The sequence below is a fragment of the Macaca mulatta genome, chromosome 10 (assembly GCF_049350105.2).
Source record: "Macaca mulatta isolate MMU2019108-1 chromosome 10, T2T-MMU8v2.0, whole genome shotgun sequence".
NCBI lineage: Eukaryota > Metazoa > Chordata > Mammalia > Primates > Cercopithecidae > Macaca > Macaca mulatta.
In genome coordinates this window covers 99,168,962-99,185,489 of record NC_133415.1, presented here as the reverse complement: position 1 = coordinate 99,185,489, position 16,528 = coordinate 99,168,962, and the positions used below count along the sequence as shown (strand labels likewise).

Below are 16,528 nucleotides of genomic sequence, written 5' to 3'. Positions count from 1 at the left end.
AGCATAACTATCAAAATCTGGATCAAATATTATAAAAAAGGTGAGCCTGTTATAAAAAATTACCCAAAACACCGGACCTATTGTTCTCTAATCCAGTTAGAACTGAATCCTAGACTACTTACTGTTGTAGAGTGTCCAGGCCCCAGCCGTCTGCTGTAGGGTGGGAGGGGGTTGCTGGACCAAAGCTCTTCCAAAGTTTGGAGTCAGTGCTTCACTAGAGTTCCTTCTAGCCTTAGCGGTGGAGTCTGCCTGGCATGATGCATGTGGCTTGGAAACCATCACGCTGCTGTGTGTCCACGTGCAATGTCCTTGTGACACAAGTGTCTCATCTTCAAGCAGTCCACATCTCTCTTTGAAGACAGTGCAGTTGATTGTGCCATTAGGAAGGGAAATCCTATTTGAATTAATTTGCACTCACAGAAATAGGGAATGTTTCAGAGTGTGAAATACATTTCATGGTCAGTGGATTGTCATTCATTCACCCACTTTTCATTTGGGAGGAAAAAAATTTAAGAAAGCCAAAAAGGCTCAGAATTACGACATCACCTTCCTCTCGAAGTAGTCACAGGTATGTGCCTGCCACCCTGCCTTATATTTGCTTATTTTCCTCCATAGGATATGGCCAATGCATTTGCACAGAAGCATCTCCGGTCTATAATCCTGAATGTGAGTTCCCAGAACACGGTGTATTTTGCTACTATTTTGTTACTATTAATCGCAATTATTACTGTTATTGTTATTATATTATTATTGAAATTATTAATGAGTGAGGAGGACACACAGAGGAACCTTATCAATAAGTAAATACCTCTCGAACCGTAGAGCTTTTTCCTGTGATCCTCTGTGAGCAGAGTTGCCTCTAGGCGGCCATCTCACCAGCAATTGCAATGACTCCAGAGAGGGACCAAGGCCAGCTCTACTGTTTGTTGCCCTGCAACTCCAGAATTTTTATCCAGAGGGAATATGTTTAAAAAGGCACAAACAGGGAAAATAACTCATCCAGCTGACACTGATTAAAAACCTGAATTGTGGCCGGGCGCGGTGGCTCAAGCCTGTAATCCCAGCACTTTGGGAGGCCGAGACGGGCGGATCACGAGGTCAGGAGATCGAGACCATCCTGGCTAACACGGTGAAACCCCGTCTCTACTAAAAAATGCAAAAAACTAGCCGGGCGAGGTGGCGGGCGCCTGTAGTCCCAGCTACTTGGGAGGCTGAGGCAGGAGAATGGCGTAAACCCGGGAGGCAGAGCTTGCAGTGAGCTGAGATCCGGCCACTGCACTCCAGCCGGGGCGACAGAGCCAGACTCCGTCCCAAAAAAAAAAAAAAACAAAAAAAACCTGACTTGTGTATGGCACTGACAGGACTAAGTAAGCAAGTGTATTTGCTCTCAAAGACCTTCTGGCCCGGTAGGAAAGACTAGTGATCATAGTGCGGTGTGATCCCGGTTTGTGGTCTAGGAAAGGATGGAGGAGGAGCAGTGAGTTCTGCCTTGAAGAAGAGTGTTTCCGGAAACTTTTAGAGGAATGTCTTCAGGTGAGCCTTGGAGGATGAGTAGGCAGACCGAGAATAACAGAAATTTCAGCCAGAGGGTAGCCAGAACCCAGAAGGAGGGTGTGATTAGGCACAGAGCAAGGAGCAAGTGGGTGAGGAGGCTAGAGAGGTAGCGAGGACCAGATCAGGAAAGGTTAGTCTCATTCCTAAGGACAGCTGAGGGCATATAATTAAGCTGGTGAAATAACCAGACCAGATTTGCATTTTAGAAAGAGCACATGAAAGACATGTATTTGCTAAGGGGTGCCTGAGGGAGGAGAGCAGAGCAGGAGTTGGCAGGGGGATCTGGAAAGAAGTGTAAATCCCTGTTACCACCTGTAGGGTGGAGTAGGGCCGATGTTGGGAGGTGAGGCCGGTCGGAGTGGAGGAGGAGAGCCAAGGATCTGAATTAAAAGGAGGCAACTTTGGTCAGGTGTGGTGGTTCACACCTGTAATCCCAGCACTTTGGGAGGCCGAGGCGGGTGGATTGCCTGAGGTCAGGAGTTCAAGACCAGCCTGACCAACATGGTGAAACCTGGTCTCTACTAAAAATACAAAAATTAGCTGGGCGTGGTGGCAGGTGCCTGTAATCCCAGCTACTCAGGAGGCTAAGGCAGGAGAATCGCTTGAACCCGGGAGGTGGAGGTTGCAGTGAGCCGAGATGGGGCCGTTGCACTCTAGCCTGGGCAACAAGAGCGAAACTCCGTCTCAAAAAAACAAGTAGGCAACTTTATCAATTGTCAGAAACAAGGGAAACCTGGGAGACCACAGTGAAGGGAATAAAATGAAAAATTAGAAGTCAAGTGTAAGACTTAAGCTAAACATGGACTTTGGAGTCTGCCATTTTTCAATCTTTGATCTTGAGCATTTCACATAACTTCTCTGGACTTCAGTTTGCTCATCTGGATATGAGGACTAAGTGAGGTAATGTACATACCACGCCTAGCAGGGTGTCTGGCACTCAGTAGGCACTCTGCTCATATTGGCAGAACAGGATGCAGAGGTGACAGGATTGAAGAAGTAAGCTCTGAGCACTTGTGAAGCTGAGCAGTCAGCTGCTCTAAACATGCAGAGTCTGCCAGACTTCACCTTGCAGAACCAGCTTCTCCCTGCTGGCTGCTTCCCTGGTCACACCCAGCTACCAACCTGGCAGGAGGGGCCCCAAGCCCACAGGAGTACACAGGTTCCCACACATTCCTGTCTACACTCCTCAGCAGCTGTCCTGGTCACCCTCTTCTGCATGTGTGGGGATGAGAGTGCCCTTCTGAGGGAAATTTAATTATATTTGAGACTTAAAATTTAATCGTGTTAGAAGTTCAACTCATTTCTGGACAAACCTTGTGAACAAGTAAAGATTTCACTATAGAAGGCAGTTCAGCTTCAGGACTCAGGACTTAAGTGGCCTGGCAGGAAATGGCTAATGCATGGTCTAATGCATGGTCACTGCAGTCCAGAGACTTCACTGAGTCAAGCCAGAGAACTAAGACACTGAGATACTTGACAGTCAAGTGAGACTTCAGGTAAAACCTCAAACTGTCACTCATCAAACTGGAGCTGTACTTCTTTAAGCCATTGATGCTAGGATAATTAATTACCTTCCTGCCCTGATGTTTCTTAAGTTTGAGAAAGAGGATTAAAGAGAATGATTTCCACCTCTATTCAAAGCTGTTTTATAAATTAGGGAGAAAAGTGAAGAGAGAGGAATAGGATAGACAGGGAGATAGAGGGAACAGTAGAGAAGAAAAGCCTCAGAGTGAGGCAAAGGAAGAGGTATGGAGGGGAAAAGAAGTGGCGATGGCAGTGAAGAACCCCTGGCCATAAGAGAAACTGGGGGGAGTGGGAAGGAAGGGAAGTTACGGGGCAGGGGGCACAGAGCAGAGAACAAGAGAGTAAGGCTGGGGAGATGAAAGAAACAGTGAGACTTAGCTAAGAAGAGCGATCTCACGCTTAAGAGACAGAGGGCGTGCCTGTGACAGGGCAGGAGCTAGAGGACAGGACATGGTCACCGATTCAGAGGGAGGGAGGGATGCAGGCAGAGGCCTAACTCCAGCATGTTAGCACATGCTATGGAAGTGCTGTCCACAATGGTGGCCACTAGTCATGTGTGGTACTTTAAATAAGTCTGTTGTGACTGAGGACCTAATTTGTAATTTTAATTTCATTTTAATTTAAATATCCATATGTGGCTCATGGCTGCTGTATTAGGAAGTGTAGATCTAGAGAAACAGCTAGAAAAAGGAGAGACCACTGGAGTCACAGTAGGGGAAGAGGTCTAGAGCAGGACCATCCAGTGGACACAGAACCCAAACCATGCACATGATTTTAAACGTTTTAGTAGCAGCATGAAAAAGGAATAGGGAAATTCAGTTCAGTAATATATTTTTTTGAACCCATGATATCCAAAACGTTACCATTTCAACAAGTAATAAATGTGAAATATTACTAATAAGACATTTTACATTTTCTTTTTTCCTACTAAGGCTTCAAGATCTGGTATGCATTTACACTCACAGCACCTCTCAGTTTGGCCTAACCACATTTCATGGGCCTGGTGGCTACCAAACTGGACCTCACAGGTCTAAAGAGATTGATCTAGAGTCAGAGCAAACTCTAGGGAGAGCTGATCCAAAGTTAGAGGAAGCTTTAAAAAGATACTGAGTCAGATACCTGCCTAAAGTCAGAGTGCTCCAGAGCATTGCTATTCAGTAGAACTCTGTTAATGGAAGTGTTCCATATCTGCATCGCTGTAGCCGCAGCCACGGTGACTACTGAGCACTTAAAATGTGGCTGGTGCAACTAAGGAACCAAATTTTCAACTTAAATTTGTTTTAACTGATTTAAATGCAAATAGCCGCATATGGCTAGTGGCTGCTATACTGGACAGCACAGCCCTAAAGACAGGGCTACTGAGTAGGGAAATTGAAGGACATAGTGGTGGTACATGTGGGAAATGGGGGAGAGTCTCATTTCGGCAAGAAAGAACCAAGAGGGACAGGATTCATGATGGTGGGTGAGACAGGGGGAGTGAGAAATACAAGGGAGCAAGAAGGGAAGCACGATATTGTGGGAGTGAGAACAGGATAGTGAGAGACAGGAACATAATCAAGGGTTGATCAGCTAGGACAGACAGAGGGAGACACAGCATGCGAAAGAAAGACAGAGACAGAACATGAGATAGGACCAGGGGACCTAAAGTGGGGGGTGGGCATCAGAGGGACAAAGGAGGAGGTGATGGACCCTTAGGGGAATGTGGGGGCACAGAGACAGTGGGGAGGGAGAGTCAGGAGGGAGAGGGACATGGTGTGGGCGGCACAGGGAGCAGGGACAGAGTGATAGGAGAGCGGAGAGGACAAGCAAAAGGAAGGAAGGAGAGAGGGCCGTGGGAGGGAGCTGGTGGGAGAGTGAACTGTTCCTCCTTTGTGTAGCTATCTCAGTATCACTGAAAGAAAATGGCCTTTCCCAAAGCCTCTCTGCTTAGTGAAGCCATCCAAAACATTTTATTTTCCTAAGGGAAAAACAACTCTGCCTCCATGCACACCATCTACTGTTTTGCATTTAGTAGGCCTGTGAAGTGCCTGATTGGAGGAAGGTCCAGCCGCCAATGTTCTGTATCATAGCCTCCCCCATTTCTGGTGTGGTTGGGTATAGCCCCTGCCTTCACTCTACTTGCCCTGCCCAGGGGAATGCAGAGGAAGGGATGGTGCCTTTCAGGCCTGCAGTGAGTCATCTCTGCCTGAACCAAGCCCATTCATGCTCCTATCGCCTTCTAGAATATGAAGTCCTCGTGTGTTGGAGGAAAGTTCTGTTCCCTTCCCAAGCATTCATTCCTTTTCCTTAGCATGGATGTGACCCTTCATTAAAAGAGATCAGTTCAGTCCCCTGCTCCCTACCTGTGCTTTTTCTAGCATGTGATCCGAGGGAACCGCCCCATCAAAACTGAGATGGCCCATCAGCTGTATGTCCTTCAAGTCCTAACCTTTAACCTTCTGGAAGAAAGGATGATGACCAAGATGGACCCCAATGACCAGGTAGGTGCTAAGTGGGGCAGCTGTTTTCTCATGGCTGTGGTGCAGTCCAGCCTTAGTCTGTGTGCCAGGCACTGTGCTTGGTCTTTGTCTGCAGAAGTAGTTTGCATCTGCCCTAGAAAATCTAGCATGATCTGTACCATGAGCCAAGCCCATTTCTGTCCTGCTGTGGTAGAGGTGATGCCTCCTAAGGGACTGATTGGGGCCAGAGTTTGACCCGGAAAAGCCTGACCCACTGTTTTTTTTCCTTGCTCCCTTGGTTAGCTGATTTACCTGCTGACTGTCTGTTTCACCTCACAGGCTCAAAGAGACATCATATTTGAACTGAGGAGGATTGCATTTGACGCAGAGTCTGATCCTAGCAATGTCCCTGGGAGTGGGACGGAAAAACGCAAAGCCATGTACACCAAGGACTACAAAATGCTGGGATTTACTGTAAGTACCTCAGGGCATAGACGGTTGTAGGCCCTCCCCCTTGATGGGAAGTCAGTGGTGCCACCCAGCCAGAGCCCTGACAAGCAACCCCATGGTGACCCTGGAATAGATGACAGTTAGGAAGCTGGTGGGACTTTAATGTTTGCTTTGCTTTGTTGATGGTGAGTCTGAGTTTATGTGCAAAGTTTGGCCCTGTGAAACGAATCCATCTGTAGGGAGGTTGGGGTCAGCTAGAGTGGGTAGAGAGGGGACCTGTCCTCCTACCCAAACTGCTAGGTTCTTTGCAAAGCTAGTGTGAATATTTTGTGATAGAGTAAGGGCTTGAGGATGGAGTTAACCGAAAGAAGTATTTCTTGCATACCTACTTGGTGTGCAGCATCATGCGAAGTAGGTTCCGGGATGCATGGTGAGGCGGCTACCATCCAGCACTCAAGAGCTCACAGTTCAGTGGTGGTGATGGCTGTGAAAAGAGCTAGGACAGAGGTGGGTGCTGAATGGTAGCAGCATCAAGAGGAGAGGTGAGAGGGCATCCCCTCAGGTCCCTGCACACAGGGAGACTACTACATCTCAAATTGTGTGTCTTTATTTCTCTAGAACCACATCAATCCAGCCATGGACTTTACCCAGACTCCTCCTGGAATGCTGGCCTTGGACAACATGCTGTACTTGGCTAAAGTCCACCAGGACACCTACATCCGGGTAAAGGCAGGGGAGCTGGCCTCAGTCCTGGTGCCACATCTCCTGCCTTCCTCCCTCATCTCCCTAATCCTCCCTTTCTCTTCTCCTGACAGATTGTCTTGGAGAACAGCAGCCGGGAAGACAAACATGAATGCCCCTTTGGCCGCAGTGCCATTGAGCTCACCAAAATGCTCTGTGAAATCCTACAGGTTGGGGAACTACGTAAGTCTCTGCAGCTCCCTCTTCTTCAGCCATTCCTTGTCATCAAGAGCTCAGTGAGACTGGAAATTATTATAAACAGTTAAATGTCAGTGGGGCCGGGCGTGGTGGTTCACACCTATAATCTCAGCACTCTGGGAGGCTGAGACAGGAGGATCACTTGAGCCCAGGAGTCCAAAACCAGTCTCACTATGGGCAACATAGTGAGACCCCTGTCTCTAAAAAAAAAAAAAAAAAAAAAAAAAATCAAAAAATTAGCCAGCTGGTAGTGCATGCCTCTAGTCCCAACTACTTGGGAAACTGAGGCAGGAGGATCGCTTGTGTCAGGAGGTCAAGGCTATAGTGAGCATAGTCGTGCTACTGCATTCCAGCCTGGGTGACAGAGTGAGACTCTATCTAAAAAAAAAAAAAAAAAAATTGTCAGTGGGACTAGACAACCTTAGGTGGGTTTTTAATTTTGTTTTTTTTGTTTTAAATCACTGCATCAGCTGATAATTTCCATCTTATCCTTGTTTATGGGAATCATGGTTGTTGCTCTGTTTGAGCTGGCAATTTGAATCATATTCCAAAGCTACCCCAAGCCTGTAGGTAAGGGCTGGCTGAGTCTATAACAGGGTAGAGGGAGGGCAAGAAAATGCACCCTGGAGAAGAAAGCTAAGGAAGTGAGAAACGCCCATCCCACACTCCCCATTAGCTGGGCTCCTTGGTCTGCTGTTGTTCCTCAGGACTTTGGTGCAAAGTTTCCGGACATGAGCTCCCAGGCCCTTGTGGACAGAGGCTTCATCTTCTCCCTGTTTTTTCACTTCCACAGCAAATGAAGGACGCAACGACTACCACCCGATGTTCTTTACCCATGACCGAGCCTTTGAAGAGCTCTTTGGAATCTGCATCCAGCTGTTGAACAAGACCTGGAAGGAGATGAGGGCAACAGCAGAGGACTTCAACAAGGTCAGTGTCTCCAGGCTGCTCTGAGGCCCACGGGAGGAGACCATCACACGACAGCCTCTGACAGCTGGCTGGCACCTGGAGAATCCCTGAGCTGGAAAAGCAGCTTGGTCTGCAGAGCTGAGTCACAAGACTGAGGCATTGGAGAGCTCAGCCCCATCTGGTTGTTGCTCCCTCTGTGATCTTGAGCTTGTCTTCCACTTGGTGCCTTAGGCCCTCATTTGTCCATTGAAGTTAGCACCTGTCCCTCTGGTCCTCCATAGAGGTCAGGAGGATAAGCACAGAAGACTCACTGGTTTATTGAGTGCTTACTCTGCAGGCACTGCTGTAGTTTTGTGAACTGGGAATGTTAGCAGAGAGAAGAGTGGACACCCTGGGTACTTAATCGATTGTTATCCCTCGGTGCTTTCAGTTCCCACTCTATGCAGAGCACTGTTGTGCCAGGCCCTCAAAAGCTGATCATTTAGGGGTTGAGTGTTTTGAAGTTGATCATCTCATTATAAAAAATGTGGAAAGTATAAAGAATAAAAAATTACCTGTATTTACACCATCCAGTGACAAACATTTTTGTTTTCCTCTAGTCTTTTTTTTTGCCTATGGGTTTTTCCTTCATTACCAAGATCATACGGCACATGCAGTGTGGTATCCTGTTGTTTTCTTTAACAGTTGTTTTAAGGGGACCAGTGCATTTTTTAAAATCACCACAGCGTGCCAGGCACTGTGTCTGCCTTTTATGTGGTGTTTCATATTCTTTTTTTTTTTTTCCCAAGACCTAGTTTCACTCTTGTCACCCAGGCTGGAGTGCAGTGGCACTCTCTCGGCTCACTGCAATCTCCACCTCCAAGGTTCAAGTGATCCCCCTACCTCAGCCTCCTGAGTAGCTGGGACTACAGGCATGAGCCACCACACTTGGCTAATTTTTGTATTTTTAGTAGAGACGGGGTTTTAACATGTTGGCCAGGCTGGTCTCAAACTCCTGACCTCAGGTGATCTGCCTGCCTCTGCCTCCCAAAGTGCTGGGACTATAGGCATGAGCTACTGCAACCAGCTGGTATCTCATATTCTTTATGACAACACCTATCAGGAGATGTGTCTTCCTTTCTCTTGGTTTAGAGATGAGTAGATCACACCTAAGGATGTTAAGTGACTTGCTGAAGGGACAGAGTCAAGATGCGAACCCATTTCTTTCTGACTACAAAAATCCATGCTCATTTCCCCACACCATTGACCAATTGAAATATATGGGAAATAAAGCATCTATCGGTGTCAGTCATGTGACCTGAATAACCTTAGATGGTTATTCATTCTTAGATGAAGGTATACCTATTTCACCCAGCAGATGTCTGTAGTGCCTGCCCTGCTCAAGACTCTGGGGTAGGAAAGAGCCTTGGTGCTCCATAATAGGCCTGTCCATTTCTCAAGAATAATGGTGTGAGTTGGCTGGGTTCTTCTTCTCTTAGGTTATGCAAGTCGTCCGAGAGCAAATCACTCGAGCTTTGCCATCCAAACCCAACTCTTTGGATCAGTTCAAGAGCAAACTGCGTAGCCTGAGTTACTCTGAGATTCTACGACTGCGCCAGTCTGAGAGGATGAGTCAGGATGACTTCCAGTCCCCACCAATTGTGTAAGCTCCATTTCAGGGGAGGCTGGCAGGGGAGGTGGCTGCCAGCTCTGCTTTCCTTCCAGAGCTCCACTGTCCCCATGACCTTCCGCTCACTCCAGTGTGTGTCTGCCCCAGGGAGCTGAGGGAGAAGATCCAGCCCGAGATCCTTGAGCTGATCAAGCAACAGCGCCTGAACCGGCTCTGTGAGGGCAGCAGCTTCCGAAAGATTGGGAACCGCCGAAGGCAAGGTGAGAGGAGACAGGGCAATCCTTGCTGCCAGAAAGAGCCTGCCTGGATGGCCCCTTTTGTGCCCAGGCCTTTCCCAGTACTGTCGTTGCTCACCTGTTTGGTTTCCCTTGTGTTCCAGAACGGTTCTGGTACTGCCGGTTGGCACTGAACCACAAGGTCCTTCACTATGGTGACTTGGATGACAACCCACAAGGGGAGGTGACATTCGAATCCCTGCAAGAGAAAAGTAGGTTCACTTCTCTGTTGATGTGTCATGGTCACTGGACTTGTCAGGAGACAGGAGTTCTAGTCCGGGCTGTTTCTAGCTGATCATCTGGGCTTGTACCTGTCACCTTTCTGGACCTGTTTCCTTATCTGTCAGTGATGGCCTCTACCTGGCCTACTCGGTGGGGTGGTTTGGAGAAATAATGAGTTCTCAGGTGTGAGTGTGTTGTGTAAAGGGTGGTACATGACTAAGTAGAAAGGCAGCAGTTAAGAGGAGAAGCTATGAAGCCAGACTGCCCACATTCAAATCCTGGCTTTGCTCCTAATTAACTTGAATCATAATTAATTGCAAGTTAGTTCTCCCCTGTGCCTTGGTTTCTTCTCCTGTAAAGTGGGAATAATAGCCACACTTTCCTCCTAAGAGGACTGCATGAGTAATGTATGCAAAGCACTTAGAAGAGTGGTTGGCCGGTAGTCAGCATAACTGTTAGCAGCTGCCACTGCTGTTGGCGATGATAGCATCATCACTGCCATTATTGTGAAGGGGTGGAGAGGGGAGTCACCAAGGTCCCATTCCTTGGGGATATAAATCTAAGAGCCCTGAAGTGAACCTCAGTTAGCTTTGACACAGCCTCACTGGGCCATGGTCTACAAGAAGGAGGGAACAGTACAAGGCCACCCTCCCCACCACCCTCACTAAGCTCATACAGCAGCCCTTGGAGTTTGGGGCTGAGGCTTCCTGTGCATCTGCCCCAGTACCTCCGTTCCAGCACTGATGCAGGCACTGACCAGCTTGCAGCATGAACTTCCAGAGACTAATTCCCATCATTTATCAGTTCCTGTTGCAGACATTAAGGCCATTGTCACTGGGAAAGATTGTCCCCACATGAAAGAGAAAAGTGCTCTGAAACAGAACAAGGTGAGTGGAGAGGCCAGTTTGAGTAGCTAGCCCAATGATACTTGGAGAGTGCCATTGGTGGTGTTTATTTCCAGGTGCATTCTTACCGTCTTCCCCTCTCTATTCCTGAATGTTTTATTAAGAATTTTGAACATACACAAAAATAGATGGAACCTCTGTATATGCATCACCCAGACTCAGCAACCATGGCCAATTCTGCCCATCCACTTGTTTCTCTCCTTTATCACTTTGAAGAAAGTCCCAAGTATCACACTGTTTCATCTGTAAATATTTAGTGTACATCATATAGTATATAACATTACCACCAGTCCATTAGCACACGTAACAGGAAATGAAAGTAGTTATTTCAGATCAAATACTCCACTGATGTTGACTTTCTACCAGTTGTCTCATAAATGTCGTAATTTCTCTACAGATATATAAATGTTTATATGCATACACACACACACACACCCATCTTGTTTAAACCAGAATCTAAGACTGGTCTTTTAAGTTTCTTAATTCCTAAGTTCCCCCCGCCCCCCACCATCTTTTCCTTTGCAGTTTATTAGTTGAAGAATCAGATTGCTTGTTTGGTAGTTTCCTAGCATCTGAATTTTGCTGATTGTTTCCCCATGGTACAGTTTAACTTGTTCCTCTGTCCCAGATCTGTAAATCGGCAGAGGGATCTAGAGGTTTGATCCAGTTCAGGTTTAACTTTTTTTCTGGCCAATGTCATCAGTGGTATTATGTTCTATCAAGAGGCACATAATGTCTGGTGGTCTCTCCTTTTGTGATATTAGCAGACTGTTGAAGCTCAGTGCCTCATTCCATTAGTCAACTAAGGTTTGCAAACTCATGATATTTTGATGCAGTCATTGCTTTTCATTTATGAGCTGAACTACGAAACTTGCCCTTATCTACTATTGGTTTCCCAGTGGTACAGTTTATATAGAAAATGAGAATAAATGCTGATTCTTCTTTTATGTACTTACTTTCAAAATAATGAGTTAGTTCCCTGGTATCATGCAACAGTGACCAGTTTACCATGTGTGTGTATGTTTTGTTTTGTTTTTTAATTGTTAAGATATTCCTATGCCAAATACATCATGATAGAAGTTGTTAGTCATCTTGGTAATTAAAAACTTTTAGGATAACTTACAGTCATGGATTGTGACCTTCCAGGGTTCTGAGTGTTGAAAATGACTTTTTTCCAATCTTAAAAATATCACAACATCTTTGATGTGACTTGGGCAGGGAGTGGGTAAGTTAAGGTTGATTTATGCTGGGCCTAATCTCCAGCCACACTTGTGGCTGCCTAGGAGCACTGATGACATTCATTTGAATCAGCATGTTTGGTGATGATGCCGAGTCACTAGGACTTTGGCCCAGATCTTGATGTGCAGACCCCAGGCTGTTCCATCGCTCTAATTTAAACCGTTTCTCCTTCAGGAGGTGTTGGAATTGGCCTTCTCCATCCTGTATGACCCTGATGAGACCTTAAACTTCATTGCACCTAATAAATATGAGGTGAGCAGTGTGGTGCTACCTTGGACAACAGAGCCATTTCTGTAACTCTTTCATTGGTGCCAGGAATGAACAGATCAGGAACGTCCCCTGCGGTGGGTGGCTGCAGTGTATCATGAAAGCTGTAGAATGCCAAGGATCTGTCACACTCTGGATTGTTTATCCGTGAGCTGGGCTGTCCACATTACTCTTCAGCAGCAGCCGTAGGTTGTCATTACAAAGACAAGGTCAACTAGGAATGACTCATTTACTTGGGACTAGGAAAATTCTCCTCTTTTCAGTTTCTCTGTGGTCAACTACCCAAGAGAACTTGACAGATCCTTCCTCCCAGGGGCTTCTGGTCACATGTTGTAGTGGATCCAGTGTGGACTTTGAAGCCAGATGGAACTGGTCCTTCTGACAAGGGCCCTGTAGTTCCATCTCCAGCACTGGAAGATACTAGATATTAAATGAGTGATTGCATTTGAGACCCTAGTGCCTGGTGAGCTCTGAGAGCCATCACTGGGAACTAGAAGTAGGGCTTATGAAAGAGGAGACACTTGGGCAGGGCCTGAGCTGCTGCTAGTGGAATTTTATTGGGAGGAAATGAAGAACAAGCAAGTGGGGAACCAGGCAAGCAATGATGTGGAAAAAGGAAAATGGCAGCAGAGGAAGCAGAAAGAGTTAGGGAGCAGTGGGATCAGAAGGCTTCCTGGTTACCCCCTCTTAGCATGAGACCCACCAGTTCCATTTCTTTAGTATTTACTCTTTAATATGTATTGACTTGATTGATTTTAATTCACTTTTTTTTTGGTGGCAGGGGAAACAAAATTGAGATCCTGCAATGACTCCTGTTTGTGTCTTGCTTCTTTTCACCTAATACATATTTCCCTTCTCTCGCTTCTGATTTTGGGGTAACTTCAGGTAGATGATGCCCCAGTACTCAGATCTCATTTTGCTGTATTCATTCATTGCATTTTTAGGTTCTATTTCATATTATTTTAAGGAGTTGTAATATAAAACCCCTTATAAAAACCTATCTTGAGAAAGTGAAGGATCACCTCCCAATTTATCTTTGCTATCATTCCAAATCAGTTTTGCCTATACTGATTAGTTCCAAAAGGAACTGTTGTGAGCCCCATCAGAATAGAGACCTTGGCAGGATCTCTTGCTGACCAGGGGTCACGATGTGACATTTTGCAACTTGCTCCCCACAGTACTGCATCTGGATTGATGGCCTCAGTGCCCTTCTGGGGAAGGACATGTCCAGCGAGCTGACCAAGAGTGACCTGGACACCCTGCTGAGCATGGAGATGAAGCTGCGGCTCCTGGACCTGGAGAACATCCAGATTCCCGAAGCCCCACCCCCCATCCCCAAGGAGCCCAGCAGCTATGACTTTGTCTATCACTATGGCTGAGCCTGGAGCCAGAAACGACGGTACCCAGGAGAAGGGATTTTGGGCCCAGGAGAAACGCTTAAAGTCTGGTGCCTTGTCTTTTGCTTGTACAGAATCTGTAGTGATTTTGGTGGCCAGTAAATGCCAGCCATTTCTCAAACCCACCTCGGACCACCCAGAGTTTCCTCTTGGTCCCTGTCTACTAAGAGTCATGAAGGCAGGGTGCTCTGCCCACTCCATCACCATGAAGCCTGGGATTGGGCCACGAGGAACAAACAGCAGATGCCCTTGCCTTCCAGTCCAAGAAATTGCTTCTTGAAATGGATTTAACAACAGCCACTCACCTTTTCCTCCTGAACCTGCTCTCTGATCAGCTGAATCCCCACGTAAGCAAGAGCTGGCCCAAGAAAGGCTGCCTGCAGAGGACAGGTATGCTGGGCGTGTTGAGAGCCTTGGAGTGACTGCCTGTATCTCAAATCTGAGTACAGGCCTGGGGCCTTTGCTTTTGTCTTTTTTGATGAGGGCTCACTCCAGCTTCATATGGTGCCAAGATGTTGCTGCTTCTGAGGTTGGCTCTAACATCTCTGGTCTTTAGAGCCACCAGATCTCTATGGCCCATACAGATATCAGAGCAGATGGAAATTTTTCCCTACAAGCGCTCAGTCTCATCCTGGCAAGTCAAAGACCTCCAGGCCAAGTCCTGCCCTCTTAAGTCTCCAGGAACGCTGCAGGGAAAACCCAGCTGAGGCCTGGGCCTAGACTGTGGTTAGGTCACTAGATTCTACCCCTCTCCCCCCACATTAATACCTTTTCCTTCCTCAGAGAGAAATCTCCCACCTAACCTGAATTGTAGCCCCCTCCAGTTTGCTTTCCTTTGGCCTTCCAGACCCCAGGAAGTTTGCCTTTCCTTCTTAGCGCTATGGTTTCTGCCATTGGCCATGATTTCAGGGAGCTGGCTGAGGCCAGCTGAGGCCACACCTGTGCCAGTGGGGCTTCCCTGGTGCTGAAGCACTTGTAAACCACACACACAGCCTCTCTCCCTGGACATACGTTAGCACATTGGCATTCAGTATTGCTGGCCTGGCATGGTAGGTACTACCCAATGAAGAGTGTACTATATATTTTCATTACTATAGGCCATACTTATACAGACATGTATATATATTTATATAAGATCTACCTATCTTAGGATGGAACCTTGGGGAAAAATAAAATTGAGGGGAAGTAAAAAGTATGTAATGCTTCCAGTTGTGAGCCAAGATTGTAACCAGAGAGCAGCCAGGAGCTTCCTGTCAGTAACCATGTTTTCAATAAATACTCTTTCATGTACAAACTGTGGTTCCTGTTAACAGCTGTTTGTACTTGCCCCTGCCCAATGGTGAAGATTTCACCTTGACAAGATTTGATCTCAGTGTGTCCGGGAGACTCTGGAGAGCTCCAGCTGGAGCCCTTAGTCACCTTCCAAGAGTCCCTTCCTTCTTATCATTCGCTCCTCCCACACATACACACACACACACACACAGACACACACCTGCTGGTTAACAGTGTTCACAGATTGCTGCACTGGGACAAAGCGTTTTCTGCTCAACCCTGCCGGGTACAGCAGGGTAAGGCATACTGTACACCCCCATGAACACATCCTCCCTCTTCTCCCTGCCAGGGACACAGCCAGGGAACAGCTCGAGTACTTGTGCCTTACAAAGAAGACATGCTCTTTACCCTGTGTGTTGCCTGTGCTTAGTGCCCAGCCTTCCAGCTGGTGTTTTAGGCTGTTGCTGCAAACCTTGGCCTTGGTAGCTGGGAGACTTGAATGAGGGTGGTGATGAAAATGGATACTTTCTCTTGCCCCTAAGAGAGAAGGGTGTGAGGACAAGCTATTTCAAAAGGCATAGAAAGTGTATGCAATACAAGCCTTGAGGACTGAATAAAGCCAAGACCTTGGGCAGTGATGGGTACCATTGTAGGTGCTTGGTAAGCACTGAATGAACTATGCCTGCATGATGCCAGCTGGCGGCGGTGACAGCAGCAGTTTGCACAAAACACTTACACTCTGGCCTTGAGCCTTCTGTTCAGAGAGGCCAGGGATCCCAGCTGAGTCACTTGTAAGGAGCCATGTTTGCAGCTGGTCTTACTGCCGGAGAGCCCAGGAGGCGGCTAGAGGAGGGCAAAAGGCACAAAACTGGGTCTGAATGTGCAACCCTAGCTTGCCCTGGCCCAATGTTCTCCTTGACTGTAAATGCTGCCCTTTTAATCCATCCCGCAAGATGAAGAAAATATGAACGCCCTAGGCTGGCATTTTGGGGCCACTGCAACCTGCCTCTTGACTACTTTAACCACCACAGTTATAAACAACCTGAGCCCCAGGCACGGCTGGAGGCTTCTCACCCTCTTTTAGGATTCTGCCATTTCCTCTTTCTGGGATGCTCTCCCCCTACTCAACCTATTGAAGTTGAGATAATTCTTAGAAAGTTTCATACAGAAAATATTTCACAAATGTTTCGTATTACTTCTGGATCGCCTAAGTTTTAAGTTGTAACGGCCCCAGCCGGCCTGAGCTCCCAGAAGAAAAAACCCATGAGATACTTATCTTCGTGGTTCATTCCATGGTTGCCTAGCACTAGACTGGACATAAGAAAAACAATTTGTTCAGTAAAAGTAAACAAGTGACCATTTTTTGGATGCCCACTGTATGCAGAACACTAGCAGGTACCAGGGTTCCAAAGCAAGCCCCTGATTGAGCGCAGGAGAGACGCAATCACACTGCTGTGCTCTGAGCCTGAGAGACTCCGCGGAGGACAAAACTGCGCTGTACCCCAGAAGGACCCGACCACCTCAGAAC

General features: G+C 47.1%; 1 protein-coding gene across 1 annotated transcript in view; it reads left to right on the top strand.

Moving 5' to 3' along the window:
* The window catches only part of ELMO2 (engulfment and cell motility 2), a 41,316-nt gene extending 26,294 nt beyond the window's left edge, over positions 1-15,022 (top strand). Inside the window, 12 exon segments of the mRNA NM_001266903.1 lie at positions 616-666; positions 5,436-5,558; positions 5,856-5,990; positions 6,585-6,689; positions 6,782-6,890; positions 7,699-7,835; positions 9,293-9,456; positions 9,571-9,683; positions 9,803-9,910; positions 10,725-10,807; positions 12,239-12,316; positions 13,510-15,022. Coding sequence (NP_001253832.1) covers positions 616-666; positions 5,436-5,558; positions 5,856-5,990; positions 6,585-6,689; positions 6,782-6,890; positions 7,699-7,835; positions 9,293-9,456; positions 9,571-9,683; positions 9,803-9,910; positions 10,725-10,807; positions 12,239-12,316; positions 13,510-13,710 — 1,407 coding nt within the window. The 3' untranslated portion in view covers positions 13,711-15,022.
* The last annotated feature ends 1,506 nt before the right edge of the window (positions 15,023-16,528 follow it).